General features: G+C 37.6%; 1 protein-coding gene across 1 annotated transcript; it reads left to right on the forward strand.

Annotated features, from left to right (window-relative positions):
- Positions 1-6,489: 6,489 nt before the first annotated feature.
- LOC148026816 (NAC transcription factor 56-like) lies at positions 6,490-8,818 on the forward strand. Its single transcript, XM_087691349.1, has 3 exons — positions 6,490-6,948; positions 7,326-7,621; positions 7,854-8,818. The coding sequence occupies exons 1-3, from the start codon at positions 6,753-6,755 to the stop codon at positions 8,568-8,570; spliced, it is 1,209 nt and encodes a 402-aa protein (XP_087547475.1). The 5' UTR covers positions 6,490-6,752; the 3' UTR covers positions 8,571-8,818.
- Positions 8,819-20,295: the final 11,477 nt, after the last annotated feature.

The raw sequence follows: 20,295 nt of genomic DNA on the forward strand, positions 1-20,295 counted from the left end.
CCTTGTAGTGCTAACACATCTTATGCTAGTCATGGGGGTTCAACTCAACAAAATCAGGTGCAAAAAGTAGTGCCAATGGTAGTCAAGACACAAATATTAATTGTTAATCCACTAATTTTCTAAAACTTACTCTATTAACACTACAATAGATGGTAAGCATACAAAATATTTTCAATGTGCTTATGAAAAATTTCTTAACATCGATATATATTTTGGTAAACTTGTCAAATATTCATTGCTAATAATTCCAAAAAAAATAGCAATGGACATTTCAATGAAATTTTAAAAAGCTATTGACGGATATTCCAAGGCATATACCGACACTAGTAAAAAAATACATAAGTTGAGAGTTTCTCTTATTTCTCATTTGGTGCCATCAAACTTACAAAAGACAATACACTTTTTTCTCTCTCCTTGCCATTTGAGGTAGGAATGAATGCGAGGGCAATGTAGGTTGCAAATAGTTTTTAAAAATTATGTATTGTTGTTTTTGTATTGTGTTTGTGGATAGGGAGAGAGAGAGAGAGAGACGCACACACACACACACATAGAAGAAAGTAGAAAGTAGAGAGAGATGAGACATAAGAAAGAGTAGGAAGAGAAAGAGGAGTAGAGGGAGAAGAGAGGAGGTAGAGAGAGGAGGTAGAGGGAGAAGAGAGGAGAGAGAGTAGAGAGATAGAAAGGGAGGGAGAGAGGGAAGGAGGGAGAAAGGCATAGGAGAGGGTAGAGGATAGAGAGAGAAGAGAAGAGAGAGGAGAGAGGAGAGAGAAAAGAGTAGGAAGAGAGGGAGGAGGTAGAGAGGGGAGAGAGAAAGGTGGTAGAGAGAGAAGAGAGGATAGAGGATAGAGAGGGAAGAGAGAGTAGAGGGTAGAGAGAGGAGAGAGAAAAGAGTAGGGAGAGAGAGTGGTAGAGAGAGAAAAGAAGAGAGAGAGGAGAGATAGAGATGACAATGACAAGAGATAGGTGGTACAGAGAAGAGGAGAGAGAGTGAGAGAAGGTATGCTTACCCTAAATCTATCTTTCTAGTATTTAGCTTACAATCGTCATGAAGTTGCATGCTTTTAATGATTTTTATATGTAAATGTAGACCCAAGTACTTACATACAACATTATTGGGGCAATCTTGTTTTGTGGAGTTTTGTGTTCTATGATTAGTAAACTTTTACAAGCATTGATGGAAAAGTGTTTGGACTTGGAGGGGACTCCTCTCAATCCATATACCACATGTATGCCTTCACATGGGGATCCCAATCATTCCATAGTATAACTCACTTCTAGTAGAGCAAGTCCCACACACATGCAACACTGAAAATATGCAATACAAGTTTGTATTCTAAATTCTATTTTGTGCCATTTATAAAGTCTAAGAATTCAAACAATGTGACAGGATTTGAACTTGTAAATGTTTTATGATCATTATCTTTGCAAACTTTGCCATTTCAATCAGATAGAACTCTTTTGTTTGGTTTTCACAACATTTTTAGAGCAAACAAGTTGTCTATGTTGACAAGATAACATCCATGGGTAGTAGGAATCTAGCCCTATAGGGGCTAGATCCTTACTAAAGTTATTTTCTCTATAATCATTGGTATATGCATTGGTATTTATTTCTATGTGTGTCATAATGTGCATCATTATTGCATCAAAATATTTATTAATATTTATATGGACGATTATTTTGTTAACTATTTTGACATGTATATCAAGCACAAAGATTAAAGCTTTTGTTGACACTTATTCCAATGGAGAGGCTGCCATTTTATTTCTTCTTAGATTGCATTAGTAGACCTTCCAACTAGTGTAGTGTAACATCTTAATATACCTATTGCTATGCATATAACTCTATTAAGATATCTATCTATCCTACTAACATATCCATAAAAATTAGTCCACTAACCTAATGATTTATCAACCCCAAGCCTAGTTACGTACTAACCCAATAACAAACCTACTTTCTCACAACTCATAAACTTACTAACCCACTAACCTACCAGTTAGTATACTAGTCTATGAATATAATTATTTAACTTGCAAACATACTAATCTACTAGTATATTAATTTACTAAACTCACCAACCTACAATATATTATTTAATCTACTACTATGAAACATCTCTTGACTAATTAATCATCTATCTTTTTGGAGTATTGTTGTTACATTTAGGCATCACTATTTATTTTAAGATATGCATTTAACTAATTATTAATTATATTGGGTTAATATGATAGTGCATACATAAGGTTGAGAGAGAGAGAGAGAGAGAGAGAGAGAGTGTGTGTGTGTGTGTGTGTGTGTGACATAGCTTGTTTTGGTACCTCTTGTACCTTACCGATATAAGAAACTGGGGGGAGAAGTTGAGAGAGATAGTGATACACTATAGAAAGCGAACTAAAATTAGAGGAGAGTTATTATGGAATTACAAGAGAATTAGTATTTAAGTAGTGGCATTAGTATATAGTTCATGTATATAGTGAAAGATTAATATCATTAGTGGCATTAGTATACAAGTCATGTATTTAGTAAATTAGACTAAAACTAGTATGTACTTAATAGGTGCATGATTGCATTTTGTATGTAGTGAGCAAGGTCACAATTGCATAAACAATGATGTCGACTACATGCGCGAAGAGTGTCATAAGTCTAGATGACCTCTCTCTCTCTCTCTCTCTCTCTCTCTCTCCCTCCCTCCCTCCCTCCCTCCCTCCCTCCCTCCCTCTCTCTCTCTCTCTCCAAGTAAAAACTTGCAATAAGAAACCTTGAAAGAAGAACAAATAGAGAGAAGTGAAAAGGCAAGGAATGAAAGAAGAGGGGAGAGTGCATACCGTGTATGATGTTTTCATACCTCTACTCTCCTTTTCCTTGCCACTTGTAGATTTCTTATAGTAAATGGAAGCATTGATGTGTACATCACAAACTATAATTCAATTTTGTGATGCTAATAACAATATTTTGTAAAATTTTATTTCCAAAAGTGTTTTATGCAGATGAGTGGAGCTTCAAAAATTACCTTCAATACTTTCATATCTCTAGTAATGTTAGATATATCTTAGGGACATTATTTACACCTAATTTTATGGAAGGCTTTAATAAGTAAACTTCCTCTAAATCTCAAGTCGGGAAAGTTTGAGAACATTTTGCCTATGTGTTTATTGTGCAAAAGAAAGAAGGAAGCCCTATTGCATCTCTTTTGGGAATTTTTGAAGTCAAAGCCCTTTGGAACAAACTTAAAAGGAAGAATTTTGTATAAAGCTAGTATATCAAGTTTCTTTGGTGTTAAGAAGGTTCTTGTTGGAGATCGGGGGAAGTTCAATGGAGGTTCAATGATGAAGTGATGAAAGCATGGAGTGTTCTTAGAGTTGTCATATTGAGAAAATTTTGGAATTCAAGAAATGATATCTTATATGGGAGAGCCAAAAATAGTTTTGAAATGGCTCCTTCTAAATTTGAAAAATGTTTAGAAGATTCTCTTGCTATTATGTGGTGCCTTAAGTGCAGCTCTACCTTTAGGGGTGTGGTTAAGGTGCTTAAGAAAGCTTTGTAAATGTATCTTACTGATCTTTTGGTACATCTCTTAATGGGAGCTATAATTTTATTCTCTATAGTTGATCACATTTCTGAAAAAATATATATAACTAGAAATGTGGAATCCTAGCAATGATCTTTACCAAAATCAAACTGTGTTTTCTCCATTCTCTTAAGAATTTTCAAGGACTCCATAATATGAAAGTGCAACCAAAAGTGCACAACAAAGAGGGTCAAAGCATAGCCTTGATAAACTAAATCTATGAGTGATCCCTCTATGTTTTCTTGAAGTGTAGCACATGCCAAGTGCATGTCATCTCATTTTGGGAAAATCGAAATTTGATTAAGGGGCATCATAGTGGCCCTTTGCAACTTGTAACTCTTCATTGTGTTTGAATGCTCCCTATAACACTTTTCATAAGACATCATCATATTGAATCAAGATAGACTTTTGATGCTAGAATATATGAAATAAATAAAATGCTTGTGGAATAATGACATTGGCTAATGTCCATAGTTGTTTTAGTTGATTTGGAGCCCATCTTCTAAATGAGTTAGTATGAACTTTTAAGAAGGATTGTGAACATGTGTTGTGGCAAGTTTTGTTGCTGATATTCACACATTCATTAATCATGTGTTTTGAGGATGTTCTATTAATAAATACGGTTATAGATTGAGCAATGGCTCAACTCATCTTTTTTGGGGGCATAACCAAGTTGTCCACACATAGCCCTGTGTTGTTCATAGGGATAGCTTGCATGTACTTGATATTCTTAAATGTCATTGTATGATATATGAAACTTTCTACATGCATCTCTATGCATATTGCACTAATAGCCAAATTCAATGTATCATATATGGTTCTTATTTACCATGGGTGGTTGGTTGACATTTATTATGATGTCTTGGTTGCTTGAACTTACACGATTGGACAATTTTACATGCTGACCTTCATATTGTACAACATTGCTAAATGAGCAATTTCCATGTGAAAAATGTGACCTATGAATCTTCACGAGTGAGAATAGTGATGTGAGGATCTCATCAACTACCTCCTTCCTTTGCAAGCCAATAAATTCATGGTCAGCTAATAACATTCTTTTTTTCTTCATTTAGAGTTCTTTCATCATGGACTTATTGACAAGGCCTTGCACAATGTGAGACACTAAGTTACGAAAACAATGAGTCATGAATGTTTATGTCTATAAGTTCCTTACACAATGTTTAGTAATTATCAATAGTTAAATATCATTGCTTAATTCTACTTTCTTGATGCCATATTTGCTCAAATTCAAGCACATACATAAACTTTAGATATTAAATTGAATATTTGACATCATGGCCTAATAATTCTCAATCATGAGACATATTACAAGATGGAAAAACTGAGATGATGAGGGGATCTTAGCATTAAACCAAGCAACGGGCTTAAATTTGTTAGTGGTCAATATGCACTATACTAGGCTTCACATTTTTGTGAGTTGTTTCCTCTTTCTAGATAGAACTAGAGAAGCATTATACCATAGGGGTGTGGGGCAAGTACACTTGGACTCATTAATGGTCAATATTTTGATAGTGGTCTTCACATTTGTGTGAACTGGGATAGTGAGGTTTTCAATGAGATGAAGTGTGTTGAATTTGATGATGCTATACTAGTTAATTAAGTAAAGAAAAGGGGTTTAATTGGCTCAATGAGGTTACACTATGGGGATGTGAGACAAACACACTTGAACATGTTAATGGTCAATGTTTTTAATGATGGTTTTCACATTTGTGTGACTTGCTTCATGTTTCCATGGGACGTTGAGGTTTTCTATTAGGGGAGTGTGATGATGTTGCACCAATTAGTTAAGCAACAATTGTTTTTATAATGCGAGTGTATACTAAATAATTAAGATATGTACATTAAAAAAACAGATGGACGAGCCTTGCCCTACACTTATCTACACCAAAGCAAGTGTTTGCAAGCAACTTTAAAGATTGGTCTTTCTCGACTCTTAGAATCTCTTTCCTGAGAGGGGTTTGCAAGTAGAAGATGAAGAGATTCTTAGAGTTTGGAAGGTGACTAGACCAATAGTGTTCAAACAAAATTATGGATGGATAGAAGTAGGGTCTATATGGAGAAGGAAAGGAAAATCTGGAGTGAGACCATAGTCGAGAATTGCAAACGAGAAATTCTAACTTTTTTGAAGGTTTTGAGTTAAGCAACAATGTTAAGAGGAGAGGGGGCGGGGTTAATTGGATTTTTCCTAGGGTGTACACCCTAGGTGAAGGTGTTAGAATGTGACGGGTCTTTCCTTTACAAAGTGTTCTAGAGGCTGTGTGAGCCCGAAAAAGGGGGCGAGCCGGGAAGGGGCCCTGGGGGCGGCTGGGCGAGGTTCGCAAGAAGCTTCCTCAGGTGAGAGCGCTTCTGGAAGCAGGCATGGAAAATGGGAATCTTTTCTTGACAGGTGAAAATTCAAAAAAATCGTAAATAATTAAAAAATGGGAAATTCAGGAATTGAGGAGGGGTCAAAATGTTATCCGCCACGTTTTTCAACTGGCGGAAGTATTCGAGACCACTCCACGTGGGCTGTGGAAGGGCCAAAAAGTGGTTGACTGGGGACGACCAGAAACGGGGGAGATAAAATTTTGGAAAAAGTAATTTAAGGGAAGATGTCATGTATGACATGTTAAAGATAAAGGCTTTTGGGCCGGGCGTGTGGGGCCCACACAGGGGCTTCCCTCCCAGCCAGTTGCTGTTCGAAACTGGGCACGTCGACGGCGCAGGGTGTTTGGGTGTACAGCTGGCGCGATCAGCGCGCTTCACGGGCACCGCTTGTAGGGCGCTTTGTATATGCGCGCGCTTGAGTTCTGCTTATATTGCCTGCCACATCAGCTGCGCCACCTGCTCTCTCTCCCCTCTCTCTCTCTCTCCCTCTCTCTCTTTTCTCATCACCTGGTCATCACACTCATCACATCAGCACAAAGTAGACCTATAGCCGCCTCCCTCCCCCTCTCATTCATATACCTCACTCAGCTCACAGCATCGTCATATACAACCTCCCCCCTTCCCATTCCTTCTACCTTCAAAGCTTCCATCACACACACCCTCTCTTCTGCTCTTGCTTCCTCTTCTAGACCCGATCAATAGAGTGTCAAGCTCTATTGTCAAGCCTCTCTCTCTCTCTCTCTCTCTCTCTCTCTCTCTCTCTCTCTGTGTTTCTGTGACACCACCCCCCTTTCCACCATGAGAGCTGAAATGGGTAAAGACCCCACCCGCGCCCCCCAGTCCCAGCTCAACCTGCCCCCCGGCTTCCGCTTCTACCCCACTGACGAGGAGCTTGTCGTCCATTACCTCTGCAAGAAGGCCGCCTGTGAGCCCTTCTCCGTCCCCATCATCGCTGAGATCGAGCTCTACAAATTCGACCCTTGGGACCTCCCTGGTATGGGTTGCCAGCCATAAGACACATCTTATCATATAGATCTGCATATGCTACCCAATTACAGCTCTTGATTTTCTGGCAAATTAGAGCTTATCAAGGGCATTTAGGGCTTATTAATGGTCGCATTCCTATCAGTTATTCTTAAGAATGAAGTAGGCTTAATCAGTAGGAGAAATGAGGCTTAACACGAATGAATGGAGTATCAACAGAGAAAAGCCTTCTATCTAGCTCGCTGTCAATCCCCTATTTAGAGTGTCCAGTCCTCTTATTGGAGTGCCTCTATTGAACATCAGGGCTCAGCAATTGCATTTAGTGGTTATGAAATGGCTCATGTGAGAGCTGTCTGTGAATCTGAACTGTTTGGTCCTCCCTTGCAGAGAAGGCCCTGTTTGGAGAGAAAGAATGGTACTTCTTCAGTCCCAGAGACAGGAAATACCCGAATGGCTCCCGTCCTAACCGTGCCGCAGGATCTGGCTATTGGAAGGCCACAGGCACAGACAAGCCCATCAGCACCATGGGTGGTAGCAAAAAGGTGGGCGTCAAGAAAGCCCTGGTTTTCTACAAAGGGAAAGCCCCCAAGGGCATGAAAACCAACTGGATCATGCACGAATACCGCCTTGCAGACAGCGGTGGAGCCAGGTCGGCAAAGAGGAAAGCTGGCAGTAGCCTAAGGGTAAGCATCAGAGGCCTTATGTAATGCTTAATTTCATATCAGAATCAATGGGTTGATTCTCATGACATTGATAAGATGGAATACATGGGTTAAACGTCTTATCAGAGTTAATAAAATTTAAGGAATATGTATTAATAGCGTGTGTTGATGGATTATAACCATTGATGCAATGGTGATTAAGCCAACTACTGTATTGCAACATCTTCTCATCTATGTGTTTTTGTGATAACAGCTTGATGATTGGGTGCTTTGCCGCATCTACAAGAAGTGCTCAGCAGCAGCTAACAATTGCCAAAAGCCTGCCAAAGAGAGGAGTGAAGCAAATGCTTGTTTGGATGATGTGCTGGCTTCTCTGCCAGAGATTGATGACAGGGTTAATCCTTTGAAGGCCCTAGAGATGAGAAGCAATGGCTTATACGAAAATTCGCATTACAGCCCGGACATGTCTGGTCTTATGGAGCAACAGCAGGAAGACATCAAGGACATCAAGGTATCCCCCCAGCAAGTAGGCAACAACCTCAACCACCACCTGCTGGCCGGACCTTACTACCATAGCAACTACTCGGAGGACCCTTCAACCACGCAATGTGAGCCGGACAGCTCGCTCGAAATGTCGAACGAGAGGCAGCATTCGCCCACCGAGTCAACACTGGAGGAGGATTCGGTGGAGAGCACATTCAACACACTGCCTGGTTTCATGGGTGGCAGCGGCGGTGGGGGCAGCGCCACGGCCAGCGCGGGGGCAGCGTGCGCCGGCGGCGTCGGCGGGGCCTATTACGTGAACACAAACTTTGCCGCTCAGCCGCAGAGCTGGTTCAGCTTTGATGGGCTGCCCAGCCCCTTTGGCACTAGCACAGGGGGCTTCCCACCCCTGCAATTGGGTGATGGGGACTACCTGAATTTCAATTCAGCTGACTTTGCAACATTCATGCAAAGGTCTATTTGCTAGCATGTGACACAGATGGGTGAGCCCATCCCCTGTTGTACTCTCCCCCCCCCCGCCCCAAGAGCAGCAAAACCCTCATTTACAACTCAATCAGGAGGGAATTTTACCCCCCCTATGGATGTTGCCTAACCATATTTTAGGCCTGTAGTCTCTCTCATCATGTAGCCCTTGGTGTAAATAGAGCTGTAAACCTCTATGCAGCCAACAAGTTTTGTACACTGCAGCAGAGAAAAGTATATATGTTTACCTTATCACCGTCTTTTGTACACTTGTTTTTTCTATGAAAGTTCGTGAGGAGATTCTGTTTGAGATTTGTGATTGTAATTTGTACTAGAGGCGGTCCCCTTGGAAAGGTTGGTTCATCATGCATGTACATTCTAGCGGGGGGGGGGGGGGGGAGGAGAGAGAGAGAGGCTTTCGTATCAATACACTTGCCTGATCCACCGCCTTTTAGCCTACAAGACCTGAACCGACGAAAGGGTACAAATTATTTGTTCAATCCTTTTTCGCGTCTCCTTTCCGAAATCCGGAATTTGTTATTTGGAATTTTTGATTTTTAAGAACATATGCGCCTTTATTTTGTCCTTCAAATTCAAAGATTTCTTCTGTCCTTAAAAATTTAAGGACTGCACTTCCACCTGCCTTTTCCTATTTTTACTTTATTATACACCCAGCCTCCAGGTCTTTGGACATGTTTTTAAAAGACCTTCTTCTTCTCCCTAGGCAACACCAATGATTTCATCCATATGTCATGGTATTTCATGGAAGTCTTATGCGGAGAATTGATGCAAAAAACCTTAAGCCTTTAAACCTTGCAGTTTTTCTAAGAGCTAGGTTGCACACAAGGCCAGTCTAGAGAGTGGAACATTCCTTCCCGCGAACTAATCCCTGGTTTTGCCCAAGCATGTTAGGAGGAAAAATGATCTCTAAGGTTGGGTTCACATGAGGTAGCAGAAGAAAAAAGGGGAGGGGTGTCATTTAATGTGTCCTTTACAAAAAGGCGGTGTTCTTTCAAATCCACCATATCTTCTACCTGTCTCACACCTTTAGAAGAAAGAATTGGCTGAAGTAAGATGTCATTTTACATGTGCCAACTTGTAATTCAACATAAGTGTGCATAAATTTTTGTGATAGGTATTTTTAAATAATGAAAATTATATTTCCACTCACTTTTGTGAACACACATGGTAGACCTCTCCTAGATTTCTTAAACTTATGTTGCCTATGTGTGAACCCAGCCATAACCCCCTACTCAACTCGCTAATATCATGTAGAAACATTGTGCTATGAACAGTGAGCACGCTAGCAAGGTGAAGTGTATCAATGCTATCGGATGGCCAATCTTATGACAAGTATCTCTATATGCTCCAATGGCATCATTAGCTTGTTAGCATTTATGATAGCCCACTTGCAAAACCCCTCTTCCTACATTGCTAGCATGACCACAATGGAATGCAAAAATGGTCGAGATACCCTTATCCCTTGCAAGTGTGGGTGCAACCAAGCTCTAAAGAAGCTCTCAATTGCATTTCATTAATCAACTTGCCTCGAATCAAATCTAAAACATCCTCTTTGAAAATTGATACCAAAATTCAACCTTAAGGTGTACATGATTTTCCAAGGCTCTCAATAAATGGATTCACTTGAGATCACATTTAAGATATCTTTGAAAATTTAGAGTTAGCTTTTAACTTTTGTAATTTTCTTGAAATTGAACCTCACTTTTTGTGAATACTTGTGAAAAAATGAACGTTTGTATTGGTTCTCAAAATGGGGGGAGGTGCCACCATAACCAACCTAAGAAGGGACATGAAAGGAACAATGAAAGGCATCTTAGGAAGAACTCCCTTGCCTCCATAATTGGTCCTTAAGGAATTAGACATGGTTGCATGCCACACAAGTATCTATTCATGACTTATGGGTAAGACTAGGGCACCTAACATATGGGATGGTTACCACAGTTACATTAAAAGCCAAATGTTAGTAATTGATGGAGTAATGGAAAATAAATACTCGTAGGTTTTAATTAAGGGAGAAAAGAACATCACAAGAAACTATATAGCCAAACTAATCAAGCAGCCTTGACAATTTTATAAATCTATTACAACTCAACATGTCAAAATAATCTCAATTGTTTGAAAAGACTATGAAATTATGTGTATTCAATGGTAAAAAGGTAAATATATATAGCTTCTTAGTGGAAAGGCAAGAAAAATTAACAATTTGTATAGTTTTCCCTAAAGAAAAAACTTGACAACAATTTTAATCAATCTGTGAACTATACTATATTTGATAGAGGTCCTTTTAAGTTCCTTCAAAAAATCACAAATCTCTTGAAGTCACAACTCCAAGTAATCTTTATTGCTTCATCATTCACAAATCTAATATGTCCTAGAAGAGCTTTCTTTCTACTGATGTGGGAATGAAGACTAACTTTCTCCATGAACTTCCTAGTTAACTTCCTAATTGTCTTCACATAGGCCTCATCTTTGAAGCAGTCCAAAAATAAGTGTGATGGATATTCCTTCTTTTTTTCGCAAAGCACAATGAGGAAATTAGCATGCACTTAGATTCATTTTTCTTGCAAAACACACAATGGTGAAATTAGATAGATCTCTCAAAATATGTGAAGTGTTTTGGGGGAAGGAACTCAAAGATGGAGTTGAACAAGTTGTTCTGGGATAGTCACCCTCTCCCATCGTATTATATTGTATACTATCACATCAATGTCCCTCTCATGTCTAATGGTTGGTCATTTTAATAGTGACTCTCCTAATCTCAAGGCAAAAGAACCCAATTCTCACCAAGAATTAGTCAAGCCAATAGTTGATGGCTTAACGACTATAAATAGGAAAGGGAAGAGTAAGAAACAAGCTCCTGATAACTTTAAAGACAACCAAAAAAAAAAAAAGGCAACATGTATAGGCCCTTATTGATGGATATTCTAGAAGAGTCTAAAGGCCCTAATAGTAAAAGAGATCAACAAGTGCAAGCAAACAAGAGAAAAACATAATGTCTTCTTATTTAGACAAAGCGAAGAAGAGTTGGAAGAAATGCGAATCTACCAAAAATAAGTAAATAATGATAAAGGCACTTAGGACAATCTGTTACAATCCCAAAGGGTTAAGAGACCACAATAGGGCAAGGATCATTAGTCATTGGCTAAAGGATAACCAATTAGCCCCAAACATCCTTTGCCTACATAAATTAAAGCCACCCAAACCACTTTCAAAACATTAGCTCATTGTCTAAAGATTTTGAATAGCTTTTAGCTAAACATTACACAAGAAGTTGAGGAGTTGTAATAGGAATTAGTAAAAAATTTGTAGGCCTATTATTTAGGATAATAATTCATTATGGAAGAAGAACTTCATGTTGTCTCTTTATATGTAGTGCAAAATCCAATATATAGAAGTAATATTCGGTCATTCCTACTCAATATTATGTGTGTTGTGATTTTTGTTGGAGATTTTAACATGGTTGAAAGCACTAAAGTTTACCTAACAAAAAGATGGGTCATTGTTGGTAAAGAAAAAGATTATTGGACAATGTGTAAGATCTTCCATAGTTTAATCAATGCTAGTCAAGTTTTTGGTTTTACATGGGTAATCTATATGCCTCTTCATCCTTTACTCAATATGATCGAGATCATTCAGGGTTCAAAATGTATGGACATTGACCACCTTGAAATGTACCTCAAAAATGCACATGAACTAAAGTAGAGAAGAATTGTGATGCCGTGCATGCCTTCCTATCCATTTTATGCATTGAAAAATACTTTTACATGCATTCAATAAGTAGAGTATTACCAAAAGAAACTTGGGATTGGAGCTAACCCCTTAAGAGCTTCCCCCCTCCCATTTGACATGATATACCTTAGAAAGGGAGGTTCTTACCTCTTAGTCCAATCTCCCAAAGCCACTGTTCATGGCTCCAAAACAAACCTTCCTTTATCCCGAAGAGAAGGTAGCTATCTCTGAGCATAACACGTGATAGTCTTTAGTCACCATATGACCAAATAAATTTATTCATGAGTTGTTCCACCATTACTACTTTGAAAAAAGGAAAATATAGTAGCTCCATAGATGACCATATACGAAAGCATAGTTCTTGCTAGAACTAATATTTGAGTAAGGCCTGACAAAATTTCTCCTATTTTTCAACTGTGAAGCTTATCAAACAACCAATCAAAGCCCAAAGACTAGCTACAATGCATGAATACATGCCTTGCTTGATCATCTTGAAGTCAAGACCTTGAAATCATTGAGAAGCCTCATTCTAGCTCAAGAAGAAAGCTCAATATTTCGCTTACTAATGAGTAACCATGCAATTTCAGCTACTAGCAATTGATCATAAATATGGAAAAGATAATGCAAAGAAAGTTGTTCAACCTCAATTACATTCGAAATTTCATTGAAAAAATATGAGGAAGAAGGATTAAGCCGTTGGGAAATTTTACACCGTTAGTTGCATGATTCTATAGTTGCAAATGCCGCTCAAAAGAGACATAGTCACAATGGCAATTAGAAGAGGAGCCATTGGACAATCTTATATGATTGACTTCTTGAGTTGAAAGCCTTGAGTCAAATAACCATTGATGAAGATCTTTGCACTAGCGTTTGTAAAACATTAATAAGGTAGTCATCTTGCAATACGTTGAAACTAGTATGAAATGCAACATTATAGTGCTTATATAGTTTATCCAAATCCTTTATACCTAGAGCGCAATTGATTAGAATATTCACACACTTTGATTGGATGGCTTGAAAAAGCTCCACTAGGAAGCTATCTAGTCTTGACGATTTAGCCAGTTTCACACTTTTGAGATCATAGTAATGTTCCTCCTTAGTGAAAGGTCTATCGAGAATATGACTAGATATTCAATGGAACTTTTCCTTATAGAGAGCACCTAGAATCTTTATAGTATGGTCCTAATATTCATGACCAACCAACACATCAATAGCTAAAATCAACCACAACATGTCTTCTACATACCACACACTAGTCACCACTTGCCAAAATCATCCCCAAACAAGAAATGATATTTTCTAAATTTTTGGCCCCTATTAAGTCAAAGTAGAAATGGTTATGAGCATCACCTCGGACATCCCACAAAGCTTTTGATTGCACCTCTATACACTCAACTTTTAATGTTCTTTATTTGTAAGAAGTAAAAGCTCAATGTATAAGAAGATGGAAAGTAAAGTTTCATCTTCCATATCCATAGATATGATAGAAGAGCATCTCAAAATCTTGAAGCATCAGACTATAGTTGCATCTTATGTTTATCTCTATTGCAACATTTTTTGAGAAGGTTGTGACTACTAGAATACATTTGGACAACTAGGATCTACAGCTAAGATCCACATGCTTTCAAATCTCTTCAAGAAGCTCTCCTCTCTTGAAGGAAAGACACCTTCAATTTGAAAGGGGGAATACAAATTTTACTCCTACTAATGGTAAGAATCTTGCATGGTATCATAATGGGAGGATTATCATATGACAAGACTTTGAACAAGATGCAGAATCTCATACCTAGTTTGATTCACTAGAGCCATCCAAGGTCACATACATTTTGTTTAAGTGGGTAGCTGTCCAAGTATAATCTTGATACCAATTGTGCCAAATAAAAGGACATTATTGCCATTGAGTAAATTCATGAGGTGATGTTTTGAAGCTAGATTGTCCAAAGATAACTTTTCTTTGTGAATGATACATGAGGATTGATGTAGGTGATTATTTGGGCCAATGGCCATGAGGATCTATATGAGCAATTATTTAGGTCAAGGGTCATATTCTCGTCTCTCAAAAGAAGAGTATATTGATCTTATTGTCTAGAATATTCTAGCTATTTTCCTACATTCAAGAAATATTGGGGCATATATAGAAATATTATTGATAAATGCATTATCTAGAATGACATCTATGGTCAATGTGACACAAATTGCATCAACCAAAGTTTAAGAGGCTTGAGGTCCCATTTAACCAAGAGAATAGTCCCATCATCTCTTCTTGGCTTGGCCTCTACAAAGCCAACATACCTAGGGATTACATTCTCATTGCAATCCTCTAGCCCTAGTTTCACTTCTTGCAAGGTCAAAACTTCATGTTTGAATGACCAAGCCTTGCTTAAAATATTTCACCCAAAATATACTTTTCCACAATGATTATACATGAGGTCTACACCATGCGTCTTCCTTGTGACTCTATCCATTGTATTCATCTTACATCCATCCTTCCCATAGTTCTCATTTCCAAATCTATGGTAGCTCATATCATAACCATAAAATTTTGCATTTATGCATAAAATCCATCTCGTAATAATGCAAGAACACCTAAAGTGGTGGCCAAGCACTGAGCATACACTTTAAGGGCTCTCAATCAAATCAAGGGCTAAGGGAAAAGTTTGTTGCATACTATCCAACTATTCTACATACACATATAAGCTAATACCATCTTTTTGGAGCATATATACATCCTCTAAAATGGTTATCCAAGTAAAGGGTAAAGTCTCAATGGATCTTGCAATGAAAAATGGGCTATGATATCTTTTGAAATCTTAAAACTCTTGAATGACCTATGTGCATAATTAGATCTCCTTTAATGGATAGACGAGTACCCACTTGTGAAAATGGTGGTACATCTATCAAAGAAAAATTCCATGGATAGCTACATGCCTTACTATTCCAATCCTAAATCACAAGAAGGCCTTACCTAGAGCTCAAGGCTTGCAATGTTGGTGCTCTTGAACATAGCAATGTCACTCTTAAGTGTTGTTGGTGGTCTTGAACATAGCAAAGTCACTCTTAAGCACTAGCACATTCAAATTCTTGATGTTTTCTTCGCATAAAAAATCCTCAAAATCTTGTCTTGATATACCTAATCTTTAAACCACCTATACAAGTCAATATTTTGCGATGACAAAGTAAAGCTTTGATAATGATTCACATCTCCCAATATCTATGCATGGACATAGCAGCTTCAATCTCCTAAGAGTTTTAGCATAGAGTGGGGTAATTTAACCTTGTTGAAGGTTTGGGATGCTTGGTAACTTAACACATGATGACATGAAGTGAGAGAACCTAAGGTTGAAGCATAGATTTTGCATGAGAAAAGTTTGACGCCTCATTGTTATTATGGGGTTGAGCATTGAAAGACTACAAGTGGGATTTGACAATACTTACTCAATTTAGCACATTAATCAAGATTGCCCTAGGAGCTTCAATTGTGCATGTCATACCATCATGTAAGCTTGAAGAAGAGCTTAATGTAGGTATATATGCTTCATTCTTAGATTTCTTAGTACTCTTGGTTGTTCCAATCCATTCAATGGTGGAGATCAAGATGAGGAATGAGGATTGCTCGAAGCATAGATCTTAATCATGATTTGATACTTGTTGCAATGCATGGAAACTTCAAGAAATGTTACTCAAAATTTTGTCATACTCTTTCATTGCCTTCTCCTTGATACATTTTTGCATACAAAAGGGTACCATATAAAGGGGTCATTTATAGATTGAATAGAAAAGGGGCGTGTTTTATTTCTCAAAAATTCACAAATAAGGGTATTTTTAATAGAAGGAAAACTTTTGGCTCAAAAATGGAGCTATAGTGAAATTTTTGCAAACGAACTTAGAATTTGTCAAACCTTGGATACTTAGAATGTACTCTTTGAGGTCTTTCTATTGGTCTATAGCACATCATGAGATTTTGCATATTTCAAAAGATTCCAAATTGATCCATGCAGTCACGTCAATTTGAAATATTTTGAAATGTCAAGAATCTCATTATATGATGTAGATCAATGGAAAAAACTCAAAGAGTATATTCTAAATATCTAAGGTCTGACAAATTTGGAGCTCATTTGCAAAAAATTCACAATGGCCTCATTTTTTAAGAGAGAGAGAGAGTGAGTCAAAACCCCTAAAAGGCCATTTTTGAGTCCATTTTTTTTCTAATGGTATTCCTTGAATGTAGATGATATAAAGGGATTACATATAGCAAACCCCTTGAGCTCATGCTTTCCTTGACACTTCAAGCACTAAGAAAACCTAATTAGAAATTGGGATTAAAATTTCATATCTAAGTTATGAACTTGCCTACTTCAAGCTATAAGAATGAGGTTATACTTCAATACTACTTAGATGCACAAATTGAAGGAGTGAATCGAATCGTCATTGAGGAAATTCTAAAAGCTTATTATAGGCACAAACTAAGAAGATGGATAGAATATCTACCATTGGTAGATTTTTCCCACAATGCTACTTATCAATAGACTATTGAGATGATGCCATTTCAATATTATATGGCTATATATGTTTGTTAACCTTGAACTTTCTAGATCCAACTCTGAATGTGGAAGTCTCAAATTCTATGCTTGAAGAGATGGAACAACAAATAAATGATATACATTAAGCTATCAAGGTAGTTCAAGATAAGAAAAAGGCTTATTCAAATCCTTGGAGACCCAAAACACTATTCAAAGAAGGAGATAAGAGTAAGACCTTAAAAGGGTTTTCTATCCTTGGAAAAATACAATGACTTAATCCAAGAAATTGTGGATCTTATGTAATAATCAGGTCTCTAAGAAAACAATCCTATAAATTCAAGTTATTGTATTTCATGTTAGTCTAAAACCATATGTTCCCAATCATGATTTATGACATATATGATTAGCAAATTCTAAACCATATTAAGGAGTTCTTGAAATGTAGCTTGAATGAATTCCTAATACTAGATGGAAGACTCTCAAGTCTCATATTCTTCAAGAACATCTTGTATGTCAATGGAAATATTAACTCAAAGAAAGATGCCATATGGGTTGGAAAAGCCACCCTTATAAAACAATATCCCTAATGTCTCTCAAGATGAGGACATTCAAAATTTTCTAAGGGGGAAGGATGCAATGTACCCATTATGCTAGTTAATAACTTAAAAGAGGTTGTAACCCTAGAGGTGTAAATTCTAAATTTTTGAGTTTTAAAAAAAATTTCAAACTAAGAAAAATTAATTGGTGAAACATTTTTTGAATTTTAAGTGCATTACATAGATTGTATCATGTAAAAAGTATAGAGATAACCATACCAACCAAATCAAGAATAATTTAACAAGTCTTAAGATACAAGAATCAGAGAATTAAACTGTGAAATAGTATTAGGCTCAAAAGATTTATCATCCTAGAACATTGTGGTATATAAATCCAACATCGAGAACTCATTCTATAAAAGCCGAAGCTTGAAGAGTAGACAAAATGAAAACAAGATTTAGGGATAGAAAGAACAACTGATAACTCAAAGGAAGGGAATAATTACCAACCCCTATGCTTTTTGCTCACTTAAGGAGATACAAGGTAAAGCCAAACTCTAAATCTTACTTTCCAAACTGGGAAAAAACACCTTGCATTGAGTCCCCCCCATATAAACACCCTATCATGGGCATCATAAGGCACATCTCTCTCTCTCTCTCTCTCTCTCTCTCTCTCTCTCTCTCTCTCTCTCTCTCTCTCTCTCTCTCTCTCTCTCTCTCTCTCTCTCTCTCTCTCTCTCTCTCTCTCTCTCTCTCTCTCTCTCTCTCTCTCTCTCTCTCTCCATAGAATGAAGCCATGCCAAGGATGAAGCCATTGAAAGGATGAGAGCTTCCAATCTTGAGATCTCACCTATCTCATCCAAACCATCATCATTAGCTTCATTTTTATGCTCTCTCCCAAATCAAATTCATCGATGGCATACTCTTGTAACTCTTGATGACTAGATTTGATGCAATAAGCTTTCTTAAGCTTATCCATAAGCTATATAGCTTAAGGTCATAAAATGTCTTTTTCAAATCTTGCTCATCACCCCAACTCATCAATAAGCCCCTCTTTTCACATATAAGTTCAAATCAAATTTGTGAAAGTCAAGAACACTAGATTTGGCTTAGAAGTTTGCTTGCAAAGTCCAAGAAATAGATACCATTCAACTTCCATAATAGAGGAAGAGTTTGTATGACTAAAGGCAATTTTGAAGTGCCATTGAAAACTCCCAAACTCGAAGATGAAGTATGCAATGGCCCTAAGGAGATTATGTAACCTTGGAAAGAAGGCCATGATAGATGAAATAATGGTTAAAGCAAAAGTGAAACTAACGATAACAACAATAGAATCTAGTAATGTAGACCAAGTTGTGTAATTATGGTTAAATATTATTAAGATTTGTGCTATAGAAATGAATATTAAGAGTAACTAGGACTAAAAAATATTAGCTTGAGAAGTTAGATTTACATTTGGATAAAGATAATCATTAGTAAAACATATATAAATATTTAAAATTAGCTAAAAATTAGAGTGAAGCCTTAGAAGTTTAGACAAAATAATGCTAAATTAGACTAATATTAGCCAATGTAGAGCTAAGATTTTATGTCTAAACATTGTGAGTCAAAGCACAAATAATAAATTGAAACCTTGAGGTTCAAGGTAAATCGAAACCTTAGGAGAAAGATGTAACAAGACAACTTACGGTCAAAATCATTAATTAATATCATTGTTTTCTTCTCGAGAAATTCTAATAAGTTAAAATGAGTAGCATTAAATGAGTGTTTGCAAAATGAGTTCTTTTGGTTATTAATATCTTAACCTTGAAAATGTGCTTATGACAACTAGAGGAGAAAGAATAATGGAAGCGAGTCTTGGACACCCTAGGTCAATGAGTCTTGAGAATCTTGTGGGTTGCAAAATAATCATCTCGTAGGATAAGTTGCTCCACCTTATGGGGCATGAGGGAATAAAGAGATACTTGAGTACCTTTTAGGAAGAGTGCTAATAGATAGTACTCCCATGGTCTAGGATAGCTCTCAAGGGTGCAATGGAGCTTAGGAGAGCTCTGTGTGTGTAAACCCCTATATCCTAGGATGAGAGTGTGATCACATAGCCTAATCTTGAAAGGTTAGAAGATTCCATTCTAGGTGCATTAGGTTTTGCTGCTCTTGTGAGAGTGTAATGGTGTATATATGAATAAGTATAATTTTTTTGGATTGTTTGTTCAATGCTAAGGGAGTGTAAGGAAGCTTGTGTAATGGGTGATAAAAGGAAGTCCTTTTTATATGTCTCACAACGTGGTGTCATAAACTATTTAGAAAACTAGAGAATAGATAGACGAGTGTGTAAAAAGTGGGAGAATTCAATAATGACAATTGAATTCTTTGTATGATGGGTGGACATCTAGCCTTCTATAAGGATCAACGATTAGGAAAATCCCTTAGAATGAGACTACTCTTGATAGATTAAGACCTAAACTACACCCTTTTAGGCAAGTGCACTATTAGTTGCTCTCACCCTTGATTGGTCAGCAAGTGACCATCTTGGATGGGCATTAAACTATTGTTAGTGTTGGAGGTAAAGGCGCCTCCGCCTAGCTGCCTGTGTATTACTACACTGACAGTACCCACCACTGCACACTGCAAGTGGCGGGTGCCCATCACAGTCACTTATTCTTTATTCTTTTAGTGATAGTTTGAATAAAGGAAGGCCTGGCCACACATTGTGTTTGTTGGAGTTCCCATTTCTTGTCTCTCTCTTTCTTGCTCTTGCTCTCCCGCCATAGCTCTCGTGTGCAAGCTTCGATCCTTCTCTCCTTTCAAGTGGTATTAGAGCTCGGCTTCCTGACTCTTGAGCTTGGCTCATGGCATTCTCAGCTTCCCATCGACTCCCTACTCGCATTGGGTCTCCATCCCGGCAACCATAGCTGACTCCCTT

Source organism: Lygodium microphyllum, chromosome 13 (assembly GCF_053477565.2).
Source record: "Lygodium microphyllum isolate KBCC chromosome 13, Lygodium_microphyllum_v1.1.10, whole genome shotgun sequence".
NCBI classification, from domain to species: domain Eukaryota; kingdom Viridiplantae; phylum Streptophyta; class Polypodiopsida; order Schizaeales; family Lygodiaceae; genus Lygodium; species Lygodium microphyllum.